A 26,273-nucleotide genomic window follows, 5' to 3' on the forward strand; every position below is an offset into this window, starting at 1 on the left:
TGACGCAGAGCCAAGTATAAATTGGTTTTGCCATGATCCACTTCTGAGTGTATTTACTCACAAGTGGTATTAAAAGAACATAAAATAATCAACGACGTCCGTCTTATCAAGTTATCTTGATAAATGGCTCCACCTCGTGGACAGACTCGGTAAGACGCTTGAGGGTACATTGACGACGACGAAGTCATGAATATACTTATATTTATACTTTGCACAGGTTTGTTTGTTTTTATTCTACTTTTCCAAACGTATATCTGTCATGCCGTGTTGAATACCAACTGACAATGTAAAATCTCGAAAAAGGAGTGAATTGTTTTGAAAAAGGGCAATTGTTTTTAAAAGCCATGATAACTATGTTTTAAGCTTTAACACATTCAAATTAAACTAAGTAGTGGAAATATGCTGCACAGATTATCCATTACTTCCAAGGATGGGAATTGACTAGTCAAAATAAACCAAAGGATTAGTAATCAGGACATTTTAATGGTCATTTAGGGCATAATGCAAGATACATTTTACCTAATACAATTATTAGTATGTAAACAAGCCAAACATGTATAAAGAATAATCTATGTACATACAAGCACAGTAGTATTAAAAATATTACATTTCGAACACGCTAGTGGTTGAAGCTTATTAAGTAGGGCTAAAGCTAGATTGGATGTTGGTCCCAAACTAGGCAACTTGCTCATGGTTATTGTTTATGTGGAATAGACTAATCGTCAGGTTTAACTTCTTATTGGTGCTCTTTCAAGAAATCCTTCATGTAAGTGGCGAGAGCTTCAGCGTCTTCCACCGTGACCGCGTTGTACAAAGACGCACGCATTCCCCCAACCGACCTGCAGGGGGAGACAGACAGCGTCACTAACGCCTCGGTTCTAACGGAACAATAAATCTTTGGGAGCAATTTTTAATTCTCTCAATTGATTAATTCGGCTGGGAAAAGCTACCATAATAATCAATAGAAGGTTTTAACTAATTTTCACTAAGAGGTACAGAAAAGCAGGTTGGAAAAGAGAGGGGATGACATGTAGCATAGGAATACAAGTCGGAATTGAACCTGGCGCAACCGCAACACTTATGTAACCCATATATATAAAGCCAAACTAATCCCAATAAACTTAATAGAAAAAAACACAACGTGGAAGTGTAATCCATAGAGCTAGTAGGCCGTGACTCTTAAGGCTCAATATAATTGTGACCTGAGGAAACGTCCACGGTATCCCCTTGCCTGTCTCACCTGTGTCCCTTCAGGCCTATCATCCCGCGCTGGGACGCCCCTTCCAGAAACTTCTTCTCCAGGGCCTCGTCGCCCTCCTTCTTGCCCACGCGGAACGGCACGTTCATGCGGCTCCGGCACGCCTCGTCCACGGGACACCTACACAGGGAACCCAGCGGCCAAAGGGTGGATTTAGGGGACTAAACAGAGCCCACGCTAGAACCAACGTCTAAAATGACCTGTGTGCTGTTCATTACTAGTTCTATGTCAACGTTGTTTCATACCTGGGTGCTGTTCATTAATAGTTCTATGTTGTTTCATACCTGTGTGCTGTTCATTAATAGTTCTATGTCTATGTTGTTCATACCTGTGTGCTGTTCATTAATAGTTCTATTTCCATGTTGATTCGTGTTTTGTTTCTGTTGTGACACGTCATCAAATAACCAAGCAGGCCTGTTGATCAATGCCTACAGGTAGACTTCAAACCAGGGAATTCAAATCCTTAATCTTTAATGTGGGAGTCCCCCTAAAACACTAACCAATGCACCATCCTGTCAAAATAACTAAATGATAACTAAAAACGACTAGCATTAGCGAGACGGGCATGCTCGGCTGGACTAGGCTGCACTGCGAAAGTGTAGAGCAACTCACACGTAGAACCCGCTGGAGGAGCTAATGATGTCGTATATCATGGAGGACTTCTGCTTGTTGAGCGTCTCCATAGCAGCCGTGCCACCGTTGTTATGGATCCACTCCAGCACAAGGCCCATGATGTAGATGCTAACACACACACACACACACACACACACACACACACACACACACACACACACACACACACACACACACACACACACACACACACACACACACACACACACACACACACACACACACACACACACACACACTATAAGTAATACAATTCTAGAAGTTGCAAGATCAACAAAAACATGCAAGAGAAAGATCGTTTTTTTGAGTAAGCAATTGTGGGCTTTACGCCCAAACTCTCTCCCTAATGTAATCAGGGGACTGAGTACCAAAATGGAGTCCATGCTGACACACATTACACCAAATGGCTCTTGGCCAAGAGGTGCTTTCTGCTTTGCCTGTACAATTTCTCCCCCATACTTCCCAAGGAATAATGAGCAGCAGCAAACACATGTTTGAAAGAAAGAGGGTGAATTTAAGTAAAAATTGAATTTTGCAGCATACATTTATATCAGGGATATCCCAAAAAATAAAAGAAATCCAAAATATATTAAAAAAAAAGGCACATGAGGCTGGCCTTTCACACACGACAACTTACTGGGGAAGATATACACAACGTATTTGTGTTACCTGAAGACTGGTGGTGTGTTGTAGAGAGAATTGTTGCTCGCCTGGACCTTGTAGTTGAAGACCACAGGACACTCATTCAACGTGTGCCCTATCAGGTCCTCTCTCACGATGACCACGGTCACGCCGGCGCAGCCCACATTCTTCTGGGCCCCGGCAAAGATCAGGCCGTACTTCATAACAAAAAGGGAAAGACAATTTCAAACATTAAGGCCCAATCCCATTTCTACCCCTTACCCCTTCCCCTTGTTTTGAAGGGGAAAGGGGGAAGGGGAAAGGGGTAAGGGGTAGAAATTGGATTGTGCCTAAGGCCCAATCCCATTTCTACCCCTTACCCCTTCCCCCTCCCCCTTGTTTTGAAGGGGTAAGGGGGAAGGGGGGAGGGGTAAGGGGAAAAAATGGGATTGGGCCTAAGTGGCATTTAGCCAGGGAATGAGCCAGGGAAGGCTTTATGTTCCTTCATGTGGGGAATTTGGACTGCATATTTCATTTTACTAATAACAACTACATAATAAATAGTTATAATTAACCAGATAAACAGGTTTCTAACAGGCCCATTTAGCTCGTTTGACCTTGACCTTTTATACAGTCCTTTTCTACCTTGGACACGTCCACTGGCCGGGACAGGAAGTTGGAGGACATGTCGCTGACGAGGACCACGCCGTTGGTCTCGGGGACAAAGTTGTACTCCACGCCGTGGACCGTCTCGTTGGAGCAGTAATAGACGTATGAGGCTGCCGGGTTCAGGTTCCAGGTGCAGGGCTCGGGGATCTCTGGAGAACGCAAAGCGAGAGGCGGACGCCACGCAGCGGTTAAAACCAGACGGGGCGTGTTATCTTTATTGAGGCCGTGCTGAAGACGTTCTTCCTCATTCCATTCCTCTGCGGGACATCGCTCTTCAATGTTTAAGCGGTAAAGAGATTTAGAGAATGGTTTGGAATGTGGGGTAGCAACTAAGCAACTGGTTTTGGCGACAGCTTTGGGGTAATTCGATGAGATCCGGGAGATTATTATCATGGTGCTGAAGAAGTGTTAAACAATACTAAACGTAAGGGTTTTTCAGATGCCCTTCTTTGTTTATTCATTTGAAACCAGTTTGTAATAGGTCATATACATTATTTAAAAGGGTTGGTGTTAATGCTAACCCACTAACCCCCATGTCATTATATATATATATATATATATATATATATATATATATAATACTTATAACTGCATTAACTAATGGATATTAATTGTTATTAATGTTACCTTATTGAAAAGTCTTATGTACAAGATATGTACTGTCTTAGGTTCAATAATTTGACTTCAAACAACAGACTTCAACACAACAGACAGGTTCTTAACCTGCAAAAAATCTCCACATACCAGTAGTTCTACATTGTTGAACACATGAGCAATTCAGTTTTTAATTATATATAATAATAACAACAAAAACGGTGTTAAAACTGTATTACTGTTCATTGACATGAAGTGGCTGACATAAGAGTATGTTCACACCACTATAGTAGAATATATTAAAATGTATTAGTGCAAATGTGCACGTTACATTTTAACCTGCACTCAAGCCTCACGCATGTAAAAAACTATTTCATTTCCACTTATTTTGTGCAAAAGCGATGGGGGCAGTGAATAAGTGTACACGATACCGGTAAGGTTCAACCATCCATTGTAATCACGTCACCTGCTTGAGATTTCCCCTGACAACAGCGATGTTGTTCGACTCGAAGCAGGAGGTCTATCAGAAGCCAGCAGGTGGCACTTTATCTTTTTTCCCCCTTCATGAGCCTCATTAGTTTATCAGGACCACTGGGGACCAACAGGCTTGTGTCTCTATTGTCGACCTACTTTCACTACTCCCCCAATTCACAGGCAGTCCTCCATGTGTCACAGCCTGTTTGATTGAACACAAAGATTGGGAGAACTTCAACCTCCCCCTGGTTTTAACTGTTATCAAGTGGCAAACATACAGGCGTGTCTTCACATACATGCTACACATACTGCATGTTGACACTTACTGGTGTAGCCGTCAAGCTTCGGGTGCACAACATTGACTTTTCCATATTTCTCCGCCTCTTTTGCCGCCTTTTCAGACCAGGTGCCGGTCACGATGTAGTCAGCACACTTGTCCTCCTTTAAACCAATCAGATTGAGGGGAACGGCACTGAATTGTCCAGACCCGCCTCCTTGTAGAAACATCACCTTGTAATTGTCTGGGATATTCCTGCAGAGACAGAAGGGGAAAAAAAATGCTGTTAGTGTGCGTTCACACCAAACGCGACGGGGCGACAGGATCCCGTACAAAGTGAACGTATAGACGCGTTTCGGTCGAATTTTTCACGAGAGAAAACGGGCGACAAGTTTTGATTTGTCGCGCCACACTTTTGCCGTGCACAGGCGAGCGCGTTCACGAGAATTTGTCGCGCGAAAAATTCGCTCGAGTCCAAATATTTGAACTTTGACTCGAATTTCGCCTGATGACAGCCAATCAGCGTTGAACCGTCAAACTCAGTGCAGTGCAGTCCGGGGTGAACTGCAGCATGGAGGAGAAAGTGAATGTTGCCGTTTGCGACTCCCGGAGCTCTATATATAATATAATAGTATATCATATAATATTTGTATGCATAATATCACGGCCAAAAGCTATGTGCGCCTCCGGATGGCCGTAGCGCGGGGAGCTCTCATAGGGATTGGGCTTCTCGGGGTTTGTTTACCGGCTATGTTTCCGGGTCTTGTGTGTTCCAACGGTTTATTAGGTAGGCCTATCTAATAAATCTCTGTCTATTCAATACTTCATTCACTGCCTCTTCCGTGGTCATTACAATATTATGAATACACTGCGTCGGGTCCTCCGACGTCTCTCCCTCTTCCACAAAAGGTAAAGACATGCAATGGTGGTTACCTTGTTGTGGCACGACCAATTCGACAAATTTGCACAGCGACAAATTATGATGTGTGGCGCGACAAAACTTCGGCGACAACGCGAACGGGCAAAAAAATTCGCGTTTGGTGTGAACACACAGTTAGGGCTGCCATTGGATGAGAGCTGTGTATTCAACAACCAAAAAAAAAATGCTAAAAAAATCTGCTTGCTCAAAGTTAAAAGGCATGTCTAGTTGCACGTCATTTTGCAATTGACCACATTCCCAGTAAAACCTATAGCAATGTTTCTAGTGATAGTTATGTCTGTCTAGCTAACTGAAGATGGACATTTTATCTTGGGAGATTTCAGACTTTTTCAACGCACTACAGAAGTCAACGTTGTTGTGCTATAACTGTGGATTTACCAATGTTTCCAAACAGCGGGTCGTTTTTGGAGATGGCAGGAAGGCGAAGGAATTCAACTTCGAGACCGGAGCAACAAGACAGCCCTATTACTTTGTTTTTAAGGCTTATTCTACAGCACTGATTACACATTTGTCCGCATGATGTCCAAATGCAGTTCTTCAGAACTTTCTCCAATACTTCTCCTTGGAGAGGTGGGGTACAGGAATGGCATTGTAGCTAGGACCCACAGCAGCTGGTTCTACTCACAGCAGCTCTCGGAGAAGAGACTCAGTCTTGCTCAGGATCTTGCTGAAGTCTGCAGATCTGTGACTCATCTCTGTTTGTAGGAGAAATTCAATTAAATTAAAAATCTTGCTTTCAATGATGGCAGCCACAGAAGAATATACCTCAGACTTATTACAGATTGAATAGATTTGGTCGCAAGATAATGATTTAAACCTCAACAATATCTCTGATGTATATATTACAGGTTATTTTAAAGTTATCATATTGTTTTTATATATAGTAATTTGCATATTGATTTTAGGATATTCCATCATTACTAGTCCTAAATTAATTAGAAAATATATAATAGATTACAGAATACATGATATCATTAACATGAATGATGCCACTCTTAAATCGTCTATTCAATATAGATAATACTCACCAAGAACACTAATTCCCAGGCCACCGTAGTTGACAAGCTCCTTCTGGGCTTGACACAATACCTGCAATCAACAGCAAAACAAGATTTACAAATACAATTGACGTTTAAAAAAGATAACAGCAGAACGGTTGGTCAACCCTTCTCTCGAGAGTTAAACATCCATCTTATCCAACTACTGTCTGAACCTGATGTTTCTGCATCTATCAGACAATAACCATCTGTGTCAGAGTTTCATATAAAATAAAATAAAGGTAAATTTCAGGTAAACATTGTACAATTTAGATATACAATTAAGGCACGGTTTTCAGTTTGTGCAAAACTCTCATGATGTGGCATCACGATATTTGATTTTGCGTTTTGCTGCCACCTAAAGGACGCAAGTCGCAACTGGTGCTACACCTATTGCAGATGAATGAATGAGGCTGATGCAACCCGAGTTTGTGTCGGTGGCAGACAGTCAGTCTGCAAAATGTTTTCTAGTCAGGTCCAACTTTCAACGTAGGGTAAATCTATCCAAGTGCCTCTGAGTTGAGACGTTAAGCGCAGTACGAGGGACGCCACTTTCATCACCCACAGGAGGATTTGAATGTCGCCACAGATTAAACTGTGTAGTTTAATAGTTCAACGTCGCATTGGCCATTATGTATCGCTTAGCTATTACAATAGACGTAGACAATGCATTCAGTATTATGATTCGTCGTTGAATAACCACTTGCCATAGAGCAACAGCACCGAATATTATATATTTTACAGTAAATGTATCGCTACATCCCAGCCAACATTAACTTGCTTACGGATTGTGGAAGTTTTGCAGGTCCAGCACCAAAGTTGATTATTGTTTTCTGCTCCATTGTCGGAATATGTCTTTCAGATGTGGATTTCGTTAGATTTGATGAAGGGTTTCGTTTATTCCTTGGTTTCCCTGGAGTATTTGTAATGGCTATACAGTTCCACTTGCGCAATGGATAGCGTGCAAAAGGGATGGAGTCGATGCTCGTCTTGAGAGAAAAATCAAAGAGGACAATACAATTGGTCACATGTCAAGGGAACGTTTCAGCTGATTGGGGGAAAGTAGTGGCGCCCTGTTACGCCACAAAACATGTCACGTGGCAAATCGCCCCCTTCACGCTATCAATTAAAAGGATGCCCGGATTTTTTGGATGGCCAGAATTGTTGTATAAATTGAGTTGAGAAATAGTTTTCGCTTTTGGCTTGTATTGTTCACAACCATAAACGTTAACATAAATGGACCCATATCATAAATACCGTATGTTATTAGTCCTGATGGTGCATATTATTTTGCAATGATTATTATGCCCACCCTAACGCTGTTCAAGATATCCCAGTTATTAAGTTTATACATATTTAATATGGATGTGTGTGTATATATATATAGATATACATTGGCATTCCGTTTTTTACTTCATATCCAATACTACAAATAGTCTTACAAACAAGCCCAAACTGGTAGACTAGCATCTTTTACGAATATACTTATATGAATATACTAACATGTTTATCCCTGTTCAGGAGTCATGTATCTTCCATGCAGGAAACACCCTTTGATAACTGAAACACCATCGTGACCAACAGTTGACTAGATCCGAAATCTGTAATATATAATAACTACATTATAGGAAATGCATACTTAAGCCAAATTAATAGATTCAGGTTACAGATCCATTTAACTGCATCTCATCTCATATCAAATACCTCGAGGACGACCATACAACTTTCTGCTGTGGTTCTTGTCCTTTTGACATGCCATGATGATCTACATGGGACGCTCATACATTCACTTAGACATTATATCCCAACACATAAAAAATGATAGACAAAAGGACTATAGGTCCCCCCCAGCTGTTAGTCTGATCGGAGTTATGTTCTATATATGCCTCTGTCAACTTCCCAGCGCCTCATCTCAAATGCTGAACACAGACTGTCCTCAAAGTTTAACTCATTTCAATTTATTGCAGAGATTTATATCACTTGTACATCTCAATCTGATCATAAATCTGAAGCATCGGTAGCAGTAACGATGCATGGTGTCTATAAAAATCAAGTTCAAGTTATCTGAAGCAAAAAGCAACAAACTAAACCGCATATATTCCTGTGAGGGATATATATAACATATTGTGCGTTGTGTAGCGGTATTCATGGAAATTTACAATCTTCATATATGCTCCTACTTAAATATAAACCCTTTACTTTCAAAACAAATAACTTATAACAAAATCACTCTCAAGACACAGGAACTTTTTCGCTACTACATAATAATGTAAGAGCATGGCCACATTTCAGTCCCTTGCGGGCAGTTTGACATCGCTCAGCTATTTTCCCCTTTCGGCTTTGGTGGACCGGTTGAAATATAAACCGAAAGATGCTCATAGTAAGACGTTGATCACAGCACGTTTTGTCCCAGCCCACCCTCCGTTTGGACAAGCTACAGAGCAGGGTTAAGCACATAGACCTGATCCTAATGGCTGCAAACAAAAGAAAGAATGAATGTAATCTCGATGCTCCTAGCACTTCCAAAACACTGTGCGCCTTTGCAGCCCGTTTGCTTCCCTTTCAACAAAAAAAGGGCAGCAGACAGAATTAAATGTTTAAACATAGCTCAAAAAACGTGTGACGATATAAGCCGAAACATGTTTGTGGGAGTGCATGACACTATAGAGGTCTGTGGGAACGGCAGAAGAAAAATACTATGTAGTCAAGAGTCGTAGAGAACTCTTTGTGTGTCCGATCCCCACGTTTACACCCGCGCCGGTCCTCTGGGTCGACACGCTGGGATAGGGTTTCACAGCTTTGTTCTGCGGCGCTCTCAGATGCTGAAGCTCTCCCCGCAGCCACACGTCCCCTTGATGTTGGGGTTGTTGAACACGAACTCGGTAGAAAGCTTGGAGTCCACGAAGTCCATCTCGGTGCCCAGCAGGGTGAGCTGGGCCTTCTTCTCGATGAACACCCGCACGCCTGAAGGACCGCGAGCACACAGCTGTCACATTGCACAGGCGCTGTATGTACACACTCACAGTACTGACGAGAAGCTTTGGCATCAGGCAGTCAAACATGTTGAGAGCGCACACACATGAAACAAGAAAGGAAGTACTACTTTTTTTTTTTTTTTACAGGTATTGCATAAATGACAAAATTGATGTTGATCAGCTAACATTATAGCTGATCAACATCAATATTATGTATCTTTTTATGCTTTTCACAGAGCGTTATGAAACTAATCTAAAGCTTCGTAATAATAGGAAAACAATATTTGTTTCCCTTTTTTGCCCTAACCAATAATCCATGAAAGGGTGCCAATCCCTTCAACAATATTTCATTTAACCTTTGTTTAACAAGGATTAGACTCATTGAGATTTCCATTGAGTGTCCCGGCCAAAGCGGGTAGCAGCAGTGCATTACAGTAGGATATGATAAATAGACTACGAGGAGGAGGGTTAGGAAGGCGCTCTGGCCAGACCCACCGTCCTGCAGCACCTCCTCATCGGCCTGGTTCTTCTCCTTTGTGTAGTCCAGTGTGTAGGTCAGTCCGTTACAGCCACGGGTCCTCACGCCTACCTTCAGGCCAATCTGGGCACCCACGGACAGAAGAGGCGTCTCCAGTTAGACACATTTTCAATAGCTTTCCTAGGAGCGTCATCGTCACAATTCTATAGCGCTTCCAGCATAGCAACTTTACAAGTGACAACATACTTTGCCCTAAGCGACATCAGGATCTTTGAGTCATATTATTGTGGCATTGTTTTAAGCAGACAACTTGCTCATCGGATGTCAAGGACTAGAAGCAGAAAGTCATTGACATCCGAATTCACTGGAAGTCACTTTGAATAAAAGTGTCTCCCAAGAAGTCAATTGTAAAAGAAAATTAAAGTTACTTCCCCTCAATTCCCATTGAGCATTTAAAAATGCCGTAAGGAATATTTTCTGTTAAAGCAAGTGTTAAATAGGTCTATTTTACAACAGCCACCACGGATATAGAGTGTTTGGTCCCAATGGGTCTCCAAGATCCTCCTCTATGATGTCTAGAAATGTATTTTTCTGGAAACCCCGTTCCCACTCAGGAGAGAGAACTCAACAGAGAGGCAGGCCTCTCTGTTGAGTTCAGGCACAGGCAAGAGGATTTAAGTTTGGACGGACAATGCTGGAACAGGCAAAGCTACTGATTCCAACGCTCACAGGAATGGCTTAAACAATCAAACACCCCAAGCGCTGTAGAACAAAGGAAGCTGCCAGGAAACAGAGACAGGATTCATGCGAGACCGGTGTTCATGTGGTGACCCACGGGAGGAGGGAAAGGGAGGGCTAACGACATGGGAATGGTAGTTCAGTTGGTGACTCACGTATTCAGGCTTGTCTTGTAGCAACATCCTGACTTGGTTCACAGCAGCAGGAGTCTGCAAAGGAACACACGTGGACAGGATCAGTTATCACATGGGAGCTGGGAGCCTTTTCAGGTATCAGCTTCTTGACCAACCATAGCTAGATGTTGAATATGAGGCAAAATTTAATATTTCTTTATGGGAATTTGGGAAATTAACCAAATCCTACATCAGCACTCTTTAGAAGAATATAATGATGAACTTAAGAAAATTGTGCACCGCATTTGATGTTATGTGAAAAGAATAGGGCAAAGCATATGCAACAAGGAAACAACCAAAAGGCGACCACTTGTGGTCGGAACAGATGATTGTGTCCCTGTTGAGAGGACAGCGTCGGGGTCAAGGAGAATGGGAAGGAGAACTTGAGAAACTGCGTAGATGGAACTCTTGACCAATGATCTCCTGGACCAATGCTCTCCATAGGAAAGGCTTACACATTCGGCGACGAACCAATCTTGCTATAACCTTTAGTGACCTGTGTTATCTATTCGCAGCAGCGTCAGCCCTGCCTTGATCGGCTGAAATAATAACATGCTTGCATTTGATGGCCAATGCGACTACAAATTAAAGCGATCGAGCCTCCCGGATGATTCAAATAAATGCAAAACTCTTGATACAAAAAGACAGAATAAGCAGAGTATATTGATAACAGTGTAGTTTCTCGTATACGTTTACTTCTGGTGTCCAATCACGGATCGTTTGGACGTTGTCCGCCAACGCCCAAAAATATACAATGGGAAAACTTATAATGCAACTGAGATATAAACAAATGTTAACTCAGGATATTTCCCGATATAAACAAGTCACCCCGTTGTGTAAGGTGAAGGCTCATGACGTCAATCGTTGGCTTATGCAACATTGGAACATCGTATTTAGTCACTATTAAACACACGGTGGGAATAAAATGTCATTATATAACATTGTATACGACGTGGGGCACTTACCAGTGTTAACGCTGCTCTAGTTGGCAGTATTCTTCTTTTGCTGACCGCTCGGACGGTCGCCCTCACCATGGAGGCAGACATGTTTGCTTGTTTCAAGGAACAACATAAGCGTCACAAGGTATTCTGGCGTTACATTACGCATGCGCGAAATCATATGCGCAGCCCAATCCGTGGACGTTATATATAACGTATGTAATGTATTGTTGCACACGTTGGTCACAGGCGGAGCACATAAGTACACACAATGTTATGAATGTTATAAGATGGTCAATAATTTGGCCAAATAATTTAGTATTACATAACATTTCCCCAGTTATATAATTCACAAGTTCAATATAGTGCCTAATTTCCCCATTTTTTAAATATTGGGTATCCAAAATGTTTGACTAAATCGCTTTTACTGTTTCACCTACATGACAAACATTAGAACCTTGAAAGGCTTCTAAAATTCAAAATAGTTCCAATGCAATATTATAAAGAATTTCACCTCCAGCCTATAATTTCTTCAATAAAAGATTCATCACCATTAACAGACACCAACTTAGGGGGGGGATGTTTTGAGTTTAATGATAAGCAGGTCTTCAGACATAACCACCAGCAAACAGAACGAAAAACAAACCCTCTCTCACACACAAACACTCGCTCACTCACTCACACACATACATACACACTCGCTCACTCACTCACACTCACACAAACACTAGCTCACTCACAAAAACACTCGCTCACACAAACACAAAACACTTGCTTACTCACACACAAACACACAAACAGAGGCAGTTTCTAAAAAAACCTGGCCTCTTCGGGGCGGTGTAATTATCCTGCAAATTAAAATTCTACTCTAAAAACATAAGGATGGGCGTAGGAGCGAGCGCACATAGAGCCTGGACGCACACAGGGACGCCGTCCGGACCCGTTGTCGACCATCCTCTCGGACGACGTCGGTTAGTCAGTGCAAATTTATTAAAACTAATTAAAAAATAAAACTCACTAACAAACACTGGCCATGGGAGAATAGTTATAGGTAAACATAAAAGACAAGAACAACACAAACCATGGCTTGTCTTTTTAAAAAAAAATTAAAATTAACACCCTTAAAAAGCACTTCTGAGGAGAAGTTTAGTTAAAACGATAACGAAATGAAACATAGATGAGACTCATTTGGCTTCAAGTCAAGGCTCTGGGCGTCCCGGCCCAATGGCGGGCTGCCATGGTGTTACTTTCAAACGTGTTGGGCTTTTAACTGAAGAGCACCTTCCCTCTGGACCCGAGAACCACTACAAGGAGGGGGGGGGAGGGGGGGCAGGGTCGATGCCGTCCACTCCGGAGGGATCCCGTCACTCCACTGGACTCCTCCGATGACCAGAGCCGCCGATGTGCGAGTTGGCTAGGCTACCTGTGGAGCGCAAGGCCGTGCAGAACAAAACAACGTTCGATGAGGCATTCTTCAAAAACACTTTTCTACAGGAAAACTAATAACCTGAATAACCTAAAAACCCAACTACTTGCACCCACCCGATTGTGGGCCCAATATCACACTTTTGGGCTTCCTCTTCTTCTCCTCTGAGAAGAGTCCACCCTAGGCAGCACAACAAAGTGCTCGATTAATTACTTGTATTCCTAGACACACCAAGGAAACATCCTAGCACATCTGAAAGCGTGGCCACACGGGGCGTCACGTTTATAGGCTCGAGTCATTTCAACACCAATGAAAGCATTTAGTAACGAGTACTGGCGGGAGGAACGGTGAATCACACCGGCCATTTGAGTGCTTCGTTCATACCTGCTTGTCTTTGTCTCTGTAATTCCTCATGTAACCAGTAGATGAGGAGGGCGAGGAGCCATAGGACGACATCTCAGTCTTCGGCTTTCCTGCAAGGCCAAAGAAATAAAATAAAAGTTGTTGGCTTGACTGCTTTAAGGATGTACAGAGTTGTAATTTCATCAGTAAGTACGTATACAAATGTTAAAATTGAATTCTTGTGGAAAACCGGACAACATAAAAAAAAGAAGAAAAAAAAATAAAAAAATAAATAAATGGAGATTTACTAATTATCCCAGATGGGAAATGTCACAGCAGAGACTACATGAACGGTCCGGATATTTCTAAAGAGATGCACCATAATTTGAACACCAATAACATAGTCACTAGCCAAAGAACCGGGAACCCACTAACATTACCTGTGGGGCCTCTGTACTGGCTGCAGTCCTTCTTAATATGGGTGTGGGAGCCACACAGGAAGCAGCAGCGTTTCTCTTCGGGTCTCTTCCAGCGCTCCCCCTGCCGCCCTGCCGAGTCCTTGGGGGTCTCCGCCAGATCCTGTCGGTCCCGGGGGTTGTCCGTCCAGTTCTCCATGTCCCGCCTCTGCCTAGACCTGCACACCACAGTACGTTCATCATCGATAAGAGGATAGCAGAAACAGAGGCATGGCAGTATGTAAGGTGAATGCTCGGGACGTTATTGCGGCTTAATGCGTTGAGATATGCATCACATTTAAAATTGAAATTAGAGGCTGGATGAGGACACACATGACACAAATTAAAACAAATCAAAATATATAAACGGCCATTGGCCCAAGCGGGCCAATGGCCGTTTATATATTTTGATTTGTTTTAATTTGTGTCATGCGTGACCTCGTCATGTCTGCCCCTCCTACCTCTTGCGCATGGGGCAGTCTTTCATGAAGTGCCCTATCTTGCCGCAGATCCGACAGCAGCGGTCGTTCGGAGCCAGCTCCCCTTCGGTGAGGACGTCCGGGTCGAAGAAGTACTCCTGGAACCCAACGCAAAACAGCGAGACAAAAGAGGTCAGCACTCGAGCTCTCCTCAGGTCACAGGACTCGGTGGAGAGGGCGAGCGGCTCCGGGCTTCGGGGAAACCCACCATGGGACTGGGGTACTCGGGAGGGTACGAGGCGACCGGTGTGCCGAACACCTTCCTGCCGTTGATGAACGCCTTCATGATGAAGTTGGTCACTGTTGGGAGGAGAGGGGGAAATTAAATGTCGCTGATGGAAAAACAAAAGTGCAGGCCCAAACTAATTAGGGTTATGAGATTGAAGCAGAAGAGGGGAAACGTACTTCTTCTTGACAGACCAGATCCAAGGTTGTGATTCAGGTCGAATGGATCTGTGGAGACAAATCTTTCACATTAATATGGAAACCTTTAACCCAACTATCAACTCAACACCCACTACTTCAACCAAGAGATTCTCAGCAAATGAAACACGTTTCTTGGGGGAGGGGGGGGGGCACATTATTAGTATTAATATTAATACAGCTCACAAGTTCAGGTTCTATTGGTCAAACACAAAGTCATTCAACTAGCAGTGAAACGTCAGATCATCCAGCTACATCCAACGACTGAGTGAATAACACCAGTGAGGAATTTACATCCATCCACAGATTTGAGAACTAGCTACTGGGGACCCACCCTCAATGACGATGTACTTGGAGGTCCACTGCTTGTTGAAGGTGGTGAGAGGGGCCAGCTGGCGGATGCTGATCACGTGCTCCCTGAAGTCAAAGACCTCGGTGTAGAACTGCAGCAGACCCAGCCACAGCTGCCCCACCGTCTCCACATTCTTCCCGTGCTGCGGCCAGCGACCGGGCTGCAGAAAGGGGCAAAGACATACGTGTGAAGAGACTTTAAGTAGCCCGTCGAGGGGAAAAACTGTTTAAAGCAACCTTTTTTTAATGCAAGAATACAAGGCTGAAAAATATTTATTTTACAAAATGCGTTACCACAATGTGTACATGGCTGTGTTGTGTGACAATATAAATGCCATGGCGAGAACATTTTAAAAAGGTTAGACATCAACCTAACCAATTGCGTTAATGTTCTAAAACACCCGTTACAAACTCACACCAGAAACTATTTCTGCGACCAATAAATCATTCTGTACACACTAGTGCTGTCAAGCGATTAAAATATTTCATCGCGATTGATGTCATAGTTAACTCAAGATTAATCGCAATTTTTTTTTATATGCTAAATATCCCTTGATTTCTTTGTCCCATTAATTGTTTTCATTTTAATGCTCTCATCAACATGGTGAAGTGCATCGGCTTGCCTTGTGCAAACGTTTTTTTTATTGATAACAACATTGGCATATACTGATCAAAACAGGACGATACAAAAAAAAAAAGCCTGTAGTGCAATTAAACGATGAACATACAAACATACTGCCTTGAACATAGCAGTCAGGCTACTGCTTCTTTGTTTTGAGGCAAAGAAAAAGAAAAAAATATATATATATTTTTTTTTAAATAATAAATTGCGTTAATCGCACAATAAAAAAAATTACGCCGTTAAAGTCAGTTTGCGTTAACAACGCGTTTAACTGACAGTATTAGTACAAACTAAAACGACCACTCAGGTCTTTAAGAATGAAGAGATACAATATTGAGACATGCGTAATTTAAAAGAAGGACCAACCACAAGGGGTCCTACCCATACAACTCAAGGCCTCTGAAGGTCTCTCTGGCTCAGTAACATCACTGATCAGCAGAGGAACGGAAACAAGCAAGTTTCACTTCTCAGTGTACTGAAACTCATCCACATAATCTGCTGATTAGCTTCTGTAAGCGCCAGGAATAGAGTGAAAAGTATGGTTGCGCAATGGCCTTTGTTATGTGTTATTTGTTATGTGAGCTACACCCTTGATAGCAAGCTATACTGTGCTGGGTTAAGATAGACATCTATAAAGTATATAAACAGTAAGGCACTCACCAGCGCTTTCAGGTCATCAAAGAAGTACACGTTCCAACCATCCACGAGCAACTCTGGTTTCTTCTCTCCATCGTAAATCTGAGAGAAAACACGTTTATGATGCGTTGATTTTTTTTATACAAACGGTTTAGTCGTCCTTATTACTTCTTTATTTATTTTTTGGATTCCCCGTAACCATCTCCAAACGTTCAGATGTCTACAAGAGGCATATTTTAGACTTCCCAAATCAAATCTTAACATTCTTTAAAAAGAGATCCATTAAAAATAACATTTTAAGGGCTCATGTCATGCCACGAGCTCTTCACCCACACCTGGTGGCAGGACATGAGCCCTTCCGTGTCTGTAGAACATCTGAATGAATCAATTAGCGAGTCTACCTCCTGAAGGACCGGAATGACCGGGGGATTCCTCTGCTGGAGAAAGAAGAGCGCCAGCAGAGTGTAGGCGTAGGAGGAGAGGCTGCCGCGGGACGCGTCGCCAATGTCGCACATCTGCAACAGAACGGTTTTATTTCTATTTACTACGATTTTATTCATCTTGGTCCAAGGCCTTCATGAAAGAAGGGCGGGGGAATTCACTATTTCGGTCTGTGGCTTCACCTTGGCAAACACCTTCATCACATAGCACAGGATCTTCACTCTCCAGTCGATGGCGGCATAGCAGGCCAGCAGGTGCGTGTTATGGAGAGCCTGAGAAGGATGCATAACGGTCAAGGGAGAAGGGGTGGAGCCTAAAGATAAGGAAGGTCAGACAAATGACTTCTAATCAAGGAAACCGTGCACCACGTCCGATTAGTACGAGGTCCTCACCAGCGTGTTGTACAGACTGATGTCTCCTTCGAGGCCAGTGCGAACGTGGTAGAACTTGACGATGGGCACCTTGGCTGTGGTAATAGGCAGGATGTTCCTCAAACCTTCAAGAACAGAGGAACCAAACTAGTAAGGACGCACTCGCTCTTTCCTGCGTCGGTTCAATTAGAGCACTCTAAGTGAACAGAAACTAATGCTGCCCAAATATTTCACATTTCAGGGACGGGAAGAACGTAGAATAGATAATCCTGCGTCGTCTCTAACCTGGATGTTTCCGCAGCAGTCTGGCCATGCTCTCGATAATACTGATGCAGTCCAGATCCTGCCGATCAATAAAACAGGGAAACAGATTGATTAAGAGGGTCAATTAGGCAATCGCACCCTACCATAGTGTAGATTCATGAATGACTTTAAGTTCGACATTAAATTCCCTTAAATGCTTCCATCAGTGAACAGGATTCCGAGCCACGATCGTGTACGTACGTCTGCCGTCTCCTGCCCGTCCAGGACCATGCAGATGTCCAGGTCGCTCTGGCGGAAGCCAAACCCATTCTTGGATGAGCCAAATAGCTGTAATCTTGCCGATGGACAATGAAACACTTGGCCTAGGAAGAACACAGAAAGGAACAAGGCCCGTTCTCATCACTCTAAACTTACTTTTTGTGCATGCAACCAAAAGTCAACACCAGAATTCGCTAAAACAGAAACAACGACAACAGGGTCTCAGTTAATTCACCTGCAAACTGCTTTTGGATGAAGTTCTCCACGTCTTGAAGGATGTGCTCTCGGACGCTGACCTCTGGTTTATCAGGTGCGAAGTCCTCTGCAGAGACACAGGCACAGCGGACAGGGTGACCCACCTACATCTTTTACTGGCGCCACCATGGTTTTATGCCCTCCACTGATGCGCAGGGAGCAGTATCACCCGATGGATTAAGCCACGACCCATGGCATAATCTGTCAAGCGGGACTAGTTTGAAGGTCGTCATCCTTGGTGAATAATGCATCTCAAATGCGTGTTTCTTTTTACCGAATGAATCACCAAGCGGTACGTGGCTGGCAGATAAATAAGCTCCTCCACCATCAAGTCATCTTTTGATCACACCTTGATCACGTAATGCAGTCAAAATCTCTCAGACAGATTTCCCTTTAAAAACATTGAAACAAGTTGATTGCACCGAGTATTTTGTGGACGCAGACAGAAAGAGGAGCAGACGTACTGAAGCACTGTTCGCAGATTTGGTTGAGCGTTTTGAGGAACATCGCCGTCATGGCGGGCAACGGCTCCAGCTCCACTTTCTTGAACTCCTCCGGGCAGTCCTTCTTGAGGTGGCCGTCGCGCTTGCACAAGCTGCAGACCACCATGTGGGACTGAGGGAGGAATGAAGCCCGTCAGGAGCAGCAGCATAGTGACCCTGCTTCCAAGTAGGGCTGGTCGATTCAACAAATTTTGATCACGATTACGATTTTTAGCATCAAACGATCAGAAAATTAACATAAGCGTTTTCCGATTTGTTTTTGTATTATTATTTTTTATGATTTATAGAAAGGGCAGAACACCTGGACACATATCTGTGTATCATTTTTGATTGGAACATTTTCTTCTTGACCATTTTTTGTATTTTTTTAAGGCAAAGTTCTCAGTTACAAAGTTATTTTTGGGAGAGACATGGTGAATAAATACATCATGTTTTCAAACTCAAAAATAATCGTTTGAATAATCGTGATTTCAATATTGACCAAAATAATCGTGATTATGATTTTTCCAGTAATCCAGCAACCCTACTTCCAAGTACCAATGTATTTGATTAGCTAAATAAATAGACAAACAAACGAAACAATATATCTGCCAACGGCCAGTAAAACAAAAAAAAGGGATTAACGTACCTTGCCCCGAGTGAATGCCTGCCTGGTGAACTCGTAGCCCTGACTCACAGGCTTCTGCTTCTGGGTTTCAGGTCTCTCACCGCCGGCTCCGCCCTTGGCGACCTTGGGGGTCAGAGTGGGAGGAGCCTGCTCCTCCTCCTCGTCCATGGACCCCGGCAGGTCAAAGTCGGGACCCTCCTCGTCAGAGAGGAGCTCCTCGCCGGAGATCTCGTCCAGCACAAAGAGCTCGTCGTCCTCCGTGGTGACGCTGTCGAGGTGGAGGCGGCCGTACACGTCGTCTTCGTCCTCCTCCTCCTGCTCTCGCTCCTCCTCTTCGTCATCGTCGTCATCGTCGTCGTCGTCGTCTTCTTCGGAGAGGCTGCTTTTGCCCAGGTCCATCTTCTCCTTCTCAGGGTCGTTCTCCACCTCCTCCTCTTGTTCTATGATGCAGTCCGAGTCCAGCGGGTCTCGGGGGGCCGGAGGCGTGCCGGCGTCACGCGCGCCCACACCCTTCAGGAGCGGGGCCGCGGGGTCCGGCCTGGGGGCCTTGTCGCCCCTCGGGGGCCCACGCGGTTTCTCCAACTTGTGGTTGGTGCTGGGAGAGTTGAGCGGCAGGGCGAAGTACTTGTAGGTGGTTTTGAGGCAGTGGACGAAGTACTCGTACATCTGAGGACTGTTCATGGAGCGGGCGACGTTCCGTTTTACGGCAAACGGGTCTGAGAGCAGAAGAGATACAAGCCGGGGGGGGGGACAGGATCATGTTAAACACTTCATAATCGTTTTGTGTCTGGATTCTGTACATTTCCTTTGAATCTTTTCAAAGGACAGGCTCTCACCCTCCACCGCCATGCGCTTCTTTGGCCAATCTTTGGCCTCGCGGGAGAGGATGGCTTTGGTGCGCACGCTGATGACGTTGTCGACCATGTTGAACTCCAGCGAGTAGAAGCGGAGCATTTCGACCCACAGCTGTCCGACAGCCACAGAGGAGAGATCCTTCTGGAACGCCAGGGGGACCTAAGGAGAGCCCCCAACACACAAATACAGTGAAACAGTGCAATCCATACATTAAGCTACTCTCCTATCCATTTTAAAAGTCACATGTAAACCGTTGTGAAAAAAGGTCAATCACCAGTTGATTAGTGATGATGATCCAAATGGTTGTTAATGACAACAAGATGACAAATATGCAAGAAAGTTCACTAACGCTGGCCAACACCCATTCAACATGTTGGCAGACTTCATCTGACAGCGCCGTTAAACTCATCAACGGGTGTGGCATACGTTTGTTTTTATTACTTCCTCTGCACAGGGTTGTGGTGGGAGTTTGGATACCTTGCCCTTGGCGTGCAGCGAGGCGTCTTTGCCGGCGGGCGCGTACGCCCAGTGCACGTGTCCGTCCTCGAGGCGCGTGAGGCTGAAGTCGGCCAACCTGCCCAGCGAGAACTCCTTGATCTGAGGGGAAACGGAGGAGAATGAACCGACGCCTTCATTGAGGTGGTGGTTTTTATTTATCGAATAAATTAAAAGGGGAGGTGGAGGATATTCAAAAACACACCCACCTCAAAATTCAGATAGGTGGGCAGGAGCGGTTCTGTCCGCTGCTGCAGGAAGTAGATGACCATCAGGGCCAAGACGTAGGCCGGCAGGCCCCCCTCGTCGGCACAGTCCAGCTGACAGATCTACGGCAGTAGACGCAACCAACACTCAGACCATCTAATCTCGTCACCGACAGACATGTTCCGCTTCCTGCTAAACAGGCACGTCATCGAACATAGCCCCGTTGGGGCTGGAGAGCAGGGGTTAAAATTAACTCTTTTTTTCACCACCGTCCCGGAAACGTCCCGAAAAACATTTTGAACCGTCCCCATAAATCTTTTTTACATTTTGAGTTGTTACATACTGATGATATACTTGAAACACAATATTGATGAAGTAATATATTTATTTCCAGATGACAAGCAACTTTTTTCGCGGCACGGTGTGAGCGTTTACACTGCCCGAGGTAAATTGCCTGCTTGAGCCAGAACCCCGTTTTACCCTCCCGCACCCTAAACATATTTGCGGTTTATTGCGTTTCATTCTGATGTAAATGCGACAGCGCCGCGGTTTCAGGGGGGACTTGGGTTAGAGACAAAAGAGTCTCCGAAGAGACAACGCAGCATATCATCATGAGCAGTTTTAACTGAAAAGAAAGGAATCCGCGAGCTGCTGATCATGTAAGAGAAGGTGACGCGGTCGCATTAAACAAAGACGTTGAAAGATGGTGCGATCTACGAGAGAGACCAGAGGAACTGTCCTTACGAGGCTTTTGTCGGGATGAAAAAAAACAAGTGGTCATCGGGTCAAACATTCGGGAGCAGTGTTTCCCATACATAGAATAATGTGTGGCACAGCGCCACAGAATCAAATTGATTGTGCTTTTTTTTTTTTTTTAGCGATTTTGAAATCTAAATATCGTTCCGTTCATTAATATACGAGTAGCACTCTTTCTCCTTGACACACACACACACGCACACACGCACACACGCACACGCACACACGCACGCACGCTCCTCTCAATACGCCTTCAAAGGCAAACCCGAAGCAGCGGGATATGTAAGGGATAATGTATAGAACATTATCCCGCTTATTACATGGCTACTTGCCAAAACGAAAAAATAACTGAAATGTGTCTTTTTACAATTTATTTGATACCAGCATTCGTAGTGTTGATCAGCAGAGAAATAGTCCACCAAAGACGTTGACGTTGCTTAGCAACCGAAGACGCTGGGGTTGACAAGTTACCGGTACTTGCGGAGTGATACCAAAGACGAAAAATCAGTTGTTTTCCTTGTGGGCCGGTCCACTTTGAAAATTATTCTAAAGAGGTCTAGACTCCGTGCGCAGCCCCGCCTTCTCCAGTGAACCGAGAAAGCCCGCGCCATGACGAACGGGTGATTTTACCCCCTCTGTCTCACTGAACAACACAAACGCGAGCGTGCCAGCCAATTGAGCGAAGCCCAGTCCTTTTTCCATTAAACAAGTCTTTTCCACCTGCCGCGAACACGTTCTGGTTCGCAGAAAGTGTTGAAAACTTAAAACAGAAAAATGAAGTCAGCGCCCACAAAATTTTCTTCGTACCGAGGTCGACCCGAGAGAGAATAAAAAAACTTCACGATGACAATTAATGAGGTCCCCGAGACGTCGTTAATTTCCATCCCTGGGCTGGACTTCCTGGGGTAACTACAGTGATGAGTGGGACTGCGTGTGGGAGAACTCACCTGGGCCCAGTGTCTGAAGGCGATGACCAGTGGGAGGACGAGGGGCTGCTGATTGGCCAGAGTAGCCAGGTAGGAGGTGGTCTGGCAGGCATGGTCGTTCCCTGCACTCACTTTGCACACCAGCCGACTGCGAGTGACACAACAACTTGCATGTTTTCCTCAAGGAACATTTCGGGCGGTAGACACTCATTTCCTGCGAGTCGAATTCCTGTTACAACAGCATTAACCAGTATTCTGAAAAGTTTATAATAAAAAAAATCATAATAAAGCTAAGTCAAAGGCTGGATGACGAATAAGAAACGCAGCCCACTCAAGAAAAACGGACAAAGCAGGGGGAAGCAAACGGAAATGGCTCAAATATCCAAACCAAACACTCACCTTTGTTTCTCTTTGCAGATCACCACAGGTACCCTTGCATGGAAATCAGCATCCAGGTCAACAAAGAGAGCTGGAAGCAAACGACATGTTCAAATAAAACGCAAATATTCATGAAACCACAGCTCATCGTAGTCCTCGGTGTGGTCGTCTCAGAGAAAACGCTAGAGACTCACGGCTGGCTGAGAGGCTCTCCCGGACCCGCAACAAGACCTCTGGCTGATGCATCTGTGAACACATTGCATGTCAAAGCCTTTACACAACAGGAATGCCACACAAAACTGTGTTTGAATACGTCAAGCATAGTGGTCAGAGATTTCCCCCCCCCCAAAAAGCATACACCAAAAAAAAACACGGTCACTCAATGTGGCACCACTCACGTGAAGAGGATACAGAATGTCAATGTTGATGTCTGCGTCCTTGAATCCAAACTTGGTGCAAGAGGATCCATACAGTCTGAGCTGTATTTCTACAACACAGAGAGCGAGAGCGAGAGAGGGAGGAAACAAGTTTTTTTTACGCTTGCAACTGGTATTACACAACAATTGTAGGCTAATAATTACAGCCAATGTGACGCAACCATTCCATTTAATTTCCCCCCCACACAGAACTGAGAACGTGGCGCGCCATCTTATCTGCACTGGTGGCTCACCAGGCAGGACGGAGAGGAGCAACGCCTGCATGGTGGAGACAATGTCCTGTCTCTTGGCCACGTCCTCCTCCGTCAGCCCCTGCGCCGTGAACACCGCCTGCAGGGCGGTGCCCACCTCCGTCACCTGGGCCGGGCCTGGGGGCTTGATCTCAGTCAGCATCTCCTGCTCGCGCTTCTCCTACAGACACATCAACACGTGACAGAATGTTCTGCAAAGAGGGTTCAACGCACTCAGACTGAGATCAGAGTTTGATTACGCCGTCCCATGACAGATGATGGTGGATACCAGTGCGTATGCCAGTACTGATGAGTGTCAGTTTAAGATTTATGAGCCAGAAGTATTTTCACCTGCACACACAGATTTCAGCCTGGAACGCACAGACTCAACTATAGTAAGCCTAGACAGAGAAGGATGCCTCGGCAGTGGTTGAGAAAGGCGAGGTCATACCCTGGCTCGCTTCTTGTGCCACTTGTCCTGCGAGTGTCTTTGGGCGGCGGACAATGACTCCAACAGCACATCACACAGGGAGCAGGTGTACATCGCGTTTGGGTTGTTTCGGGCCCTCTGATTAAATTAAAAAAAAGTAAAGACGTTATATCATAGGAAGTTGTTACACTTGGTGGATTCCCCACATCAGACAAATCTCTGTTATTTCTTTACAACTATTATTTGGGCCGGTTTCCTGCATTCACCGTCACCTTTTTAAGGCGAGAGATCTGGTCTTGGACAAGCAGCTCCTCCGCTTCCTGAAGGAGTTGCAACTCTTTGGCGGAGAGCGTCGACTCATCGATTACCGGACCCTGATCTTCCTCTCCAAACCCCCTCCGTCGGTCACGGTTCCTACGCCTTCCACCTAAGGAGAAACAAAAAAACATCAAACCATTATTGCAAAAACAAAGACCCATTACAAACACGCTAATTTACTGGGCCTTCTTCATCGGTTGTGCTTACCGGAATTATGAACGGAATCAGCAGGTTCCCTGTTCCCATAGTCCCTTTCATCCCTCATGTGTTCCCCCTTCCTCCATTGTGGCGGTTGTTGTTGCTGTTGCTGCTGCGGATGCTTCGGGTGCCCTCTCCAGCCATCTCCCCGAACTTCCCTGTTCTGGGGCCCAGGAAAACTTCGGACGCCCTGCTGCTGTGAGGGACTGTGCCCACCTCTGAAGCCGCCAGGGGAGCTACTCAAAGGACCCATCCCACCTTTGTTGGGGCTGGGGCGGTATGGTACTCCTCCCTGGTTCTTCCGGTTCTGTTGACCTCCAGCTGGTATGGGGTTGTAGCCATGTCTACTCTCTTGGGATCTCCAGGTGTCTGCCTCATCTGTGGCCGTGTTCCTCAGCCGAGAGCCTTGTTTGTCAGAGCGTGGCCGGCCTGGCTCTTCCATAGTCTTGAATTAAAACTAAAACATTTAAATAAATTAATGTTCAATGAAACGATAGCCCCTCTACGATGAAATCATCAATTCAGTCCATTCAGTCAAATGACATGCATGTATAATTAGCTCAAAACTTACCTTAATGAATTCTAAAATATAAACAGATTTCTTCCGCAGTAATTTAATACATGACATTCGGCTCGAGTAGATAATGTGCAGTCAACCGTTATTAAACGGTAGACGTTAGTTGTGACTAACGTTAGTTCCATTGATCCAGTTTATCATTTAAAATAAATTAAGTTGTTGTGTTGAACGATGGTTAAAAAAAATGGCACCGTTGTGTAGTACCACTAAGTAGCAAGGCATCAACTACCACCATGACATTGCCCTAGCTAAGCATTCCGAAAGCAATTTGCATGACGGTCCTGTCCTTAAATCAGATGCAAGTTATTCTCAACTTGATACTCAGCAAATACAAGTTATATCATATCACATTACATAAGTAAAAATTGCGTATCGAGGCCACCCAGCAATCTACCTAGCAAGCTGCGGCTAATATTAGCTGGCAGGTCATTCTCATAGATACGTTGCTATCTTGGCAGCTAGCTGTAAGGAAATAGAGCTAAGTTAGCAGAAAAAAGTTGATTCAATTCACACATCCGATTACGAATTACCTGTTGCGTTTATGTGGTCAGCATATTTGGGCACAAACTCAAGCCTTGCTCAGCTCTGACTGTGCATGTTCCCTTGTCTTGCGCTTGAGTTTCAAAGGGGTGGGGTAAAATTGTTGTTTTCTAGACGTCATTTGGAAAAACGTGACGTAAAGGATTGCGATTGGCTGCTGTTTTCGTGACGCCGAAGCTACGCGGTTCGACTCTGGCATTAAAAAAATAGAGATGAAATAGCACCACCTAACGTCGGGGCTGAGAATTGGTCTGACAGCTTCTTATTCAACAAAGCCTGTAAAGTAGATATCCATCCTGCACACACAAAACTGACTACAAATGTACAGCAAATCCCTTACAGTGAATAGTCAAGATGTGTTTTTCACGTTCTCCACTCTCTGCTCCACAACACTTATAGGACCCGTAATGAAAAATCCAATAGTTAAACAAATCCAACCTTTTATTGAGTGATGCACTATTGGGCATAGTTCTTCTAATTCTAGTTCTAGTCCTTCTTCCTTCCTTTCATTCTAGTTCTAGTTTTTCTTCCTTCCTTTCACACTGTAAAAAGAAAATAGTTGGATCAACTTAATTTAATTACTTCAATTGGTAACACGTAAATGAATTAAGTTTATTCAAATAAAAATAGCAAGTTAGACTAACCCAAGCAAGTTAGACTCAAACTTAAAATTAATGCACAACAAATT

General features: G+C 44.3%; 3 protein-coding genes across 4 annotated transcripts; all 3 read right to left on the minus strand.

Moving 5' to 3' along the window:
- Positions 1-219: 219 nt before the first annotated feature.
- psat1 (phosphoserine aminotransferase 1) lies at positions 220-7,549 on the minus strand. The gene is made up of 9 exons (XM_056591679.1): positions 7,289-7,549; positions 6,495-6,555; positions 6,092-6,161; positions 4,576-4,781; positions 3,158-3,330; positions 2,561-2,730; positions 1,871-1,999; positions 1,241-1,378; positions 220-839 (listed from the first exon to the last, which is right to left on the minus strand). Exons 1-9 carry the CDS (start codon positions 7,343-7,345, stop codon positions 737-739), a joined length of 1,107 nt encoding a protein of 368 aa, XP_056447654.1. The 5' UTR covers positions 7,346-7,549; the 3' UTR covers positions 220-736.
- Positions 7,550-8,429: 880 nt separating this feature from the next.
- On the minus strand, positions 8,430-11,960 carry isca1 (iron-sulfur cluster assembly 1). The gene is made up of 4 exons (XM_056591680.1): positions 11,833-11,960; positions 10,850-10,903; positions 9,974-10,079; positions 8,430-9,467 (listed from the first exon to the last, which is right to left on the minus strand). Exons 1-4 carry the CDS (start codon positions 11,911-11,913, stop codon positions 9,319-9,321), a joined length of 390 nt encoding a protein of 129 aa, XP_056447655.1. The 5' UTR covers positions 11,914-11,960; the 3' UTR covers positions 8,430-9,318.
- An 81-nt stretch (positions 11,961-12,041) lies between these two features.
- On the minus strand, positions 12,042-25,684 carry tut7 (terminal uridylyl transferase 7). Of its 2 annotated transcripts, XM_056591677.1 has the most exons (29): positions 25,576-25,684; positions 24,478-24,925; positions 24,225-24,379; positions 23,974-24,090; positions 23,526-23,703; positions 23,254-23,342; positions 23,050-23,101; positions 22,877-22,946; positions 22,499-22,625; positions 20,798-20,917; positions 20,571-20,690; positions 20,075-20,252; positions 19,260-19,954; positions 18,593-18,743; positions 18,109-18,195; positions 17,856-17,977; positions 17,637-17,694; positions 17,373-17,476; positions 17,163-17,252; positions 16,941-17,054; positions 16,564-16,641; positions 15,265-15,442; positions 14,913-14,960; positions 14,716-14,807; positions 14,490-14,605; positions 14,014-14,207; positions 13,616-13,704; positions 13,348-13,411; positions 12,042-13,228 (listed from the first exon to the last, which is right to left on the minus strand). In XM_056591677.1, the coding sequence occupies exons 2-29, from the start codon at positions 24,908-24,910 to the stop codon at positions 13,170-13,172; spliced, it is 3,978 nt and encodes a 1,325-aa protein (XP_056447652.1). In that variant the 5' UTR covers positions 24,911-24,925; positions 25,576-25,684; the 3' UTR covers positions 12,042-13,169. The 2 variants fall into 2 exon arrangements, with proteins under 2 accessions (XP_056447652.1, XP_056447653.1); XM_056591678.1 differs by lacking the exon at positions 13,348-13,411.
- Positions 25,685-26,273: the final 589 nt, after the last annotated feature.

Source organism: Gadus chalcogrammus, chromosome 6 (genome assembly GCF_026213295.1).
Source record: "Gadus chalcogrammus isolate NIFS_2021 chromosome 6, NIFS_Gcha_1.0, whole genome shotgun sequence".
In the NCBI taxonomy this organism is placed as follows: Eukaryota; Metazoa; Chordata; class Actinopteri; order Gadiformes; family Gadidae; genus Gadus; species Gadus chalcogrammus.